A 1639-nucleotide genomic window follows, 5' to 3' on the forward strand; every position below is an offset into this window, starting at 1 on the left:
AAATAAATCCTAAAAATTCTTATTAAAAATATAAATAAAATATTTTTAAAGTTAAAATAAATGGCCCGATATACTTATATATTTAGTTAAATAATTTTTTTATGTTTTATATAAGCTTTTCTCAATTTTTATTAAATTATAATTTCTATGTTACCATGAAATTACTATTTGATGTCGGTACCTCCTTTTTCTTCTCATTTTCGTCATAGTTAAAATTATTCAACTCTAATATTCTATTCAAAGTCCTCACCACGTTCTAAACATTCATCACCCAAACGCCACCAATCGAAGCATCGAATTTTCTATACCAATTCCTAGTTATTTTAAATTATCATAAATTTATGACTCTAAAAAAAACTATACCCGTCATTATCAGTTTCTAAATATTATAAAAAAAATCACATCAAGATATTTTAATTTACGATTCTACCCTTTTGAGAACTTTCCACGAATATGCTACGCAAGTTCACTCCAACGTAAGCCGTGTCTGTCTCTGACCAAGCAAATTTGTTTCCATAGCTGTCTTCAATGAATCTATGTCTCCTTCTCGGAAAAACCCACTTCACATTCCTCTCTCTTTCCTCTTCACAATTATATATACAATCTTCAATCTCATTCTTCATCATTCACAATTATTCATAACTCAAAATCTCTCTTCTTTCTTCTTTCTTCTATTCTAAACTCTTTCTTTTCAAATGGCTTCAAACAACACTCAACTTCAATTTCAAGACTCATTACCTTTGATGGCAAACAAGCTTGGTGGAGATGGACTAATAGACGAGCTTTGCAACGGGTTCAATCTCTTGATGGACTCTAGTAAAGGGGTTATCACCTTTGAAAGCCTCAAGAGGAATTCATCTTTGTTTGGATTACAGGATTTAAGCGATGAGGAACTGAGAAACATGATTGTGGAAGGTGATTTTGATGGCGATGGCGCTCTTAGTCAGTTGGAGTTTTGTGTTTTGATGTTTAGACTTAGTCCTGAACTCATGGATGGGTCTAAGTTGTGGTTGGAACAAATGCTTCAACAAGAGATGAAAGATTTTTTCTAATTTTTTTCTTCTGGTTTAGGGGAATTTTAACATTTGTATAAAAACAAGGAAAATGAGAAATGTTAATTGATATGAAATGAAACAAGTGGAGACTCATCTGATTTTTATTACTTGTATTGTGTATTTTTCTGTTCAACGCACAAGATTTGATGACATTGAAATACTTGAAACGCTTCCTATTGCTCCCCATTAAACTTTCAAATTGAAAATAATTCATCAATGCAGAATTGTGCAGAGCCGACAGCAAACTTAGCTACGAAAGAATCTTATGTCATACTTCATAATTTATTGAACTTTCAAAGAACAAATTTTAGGTCATTTTTTTATAGGTTACACGGAAAACAAGATTGAATTATTGTGGAGTGTGTTTGTCGTAATTCAAGTTCATGTAGTTAGTTGTATTTTATTTAAGTGTCATTTGAATTTAGATTGCATTTGAGTTTCATCTCAGATTTTGAATTTGTATATAAATTTGATTTACATTCAGATAGATAGAACTTATTTGCAACTGTTTTTTCAAATTAGTTACAGATTCAGACTCTCTCTCTTCCATCATCTTTTTTATCTTCAACCTTTTGCTCCAACAA

The 1639-nt window shown here is 30.8% G+C and overlaps 1 protein-coding gene across 1 annotated transcript; it reads left to right on the forward strand.

Moving 5' to 3' along the window:
* Positions 1-695: 695 nt before the first annotated feature.
* On the forward strand, positions 696-1162 carry LOC127086433 (calcium-binding protein PBP1). Its single transcript, XM_051027195.1, has one exon. It carries the CDS (start codon positions 696-698, stop codon positions 1050-1052), a length of 357 nt encoding a protein of 118 aa, XP_050883152.1. The 3' UTR covers positions 1053-1162.
* The last annotated feature ends 477 nt before the right edge of the window (positions 1163-1639 follow it).

Source organism: Lathyrus oleraceus, chromosome 5 (assembly GCF_024323335.1).
Source record: "Lathyrus oleraceus cultivar Zhongwan6 chromosome 5, CAAS_Psat_ZW6_1.0, whole genome shotgun sequence".
Classification (NCBI taxonomy): domain Eukaryota; kingdom Viridiplantae; phylum Streptophyta; class Magnoliopsida; order Fabales; family Fabaceae; genus Lathyrus; species Lathyrus oleraceus.

Bases quoted from the DNA above. Each gene is read 5' to 3' on its own strand.
- LOC127086433 (XM_051027195.1), top strand. From the start codon at position 696: ATGGCTTCAAACAACACTCAACTTCAATTTCAAGACTCATTACCTTTG.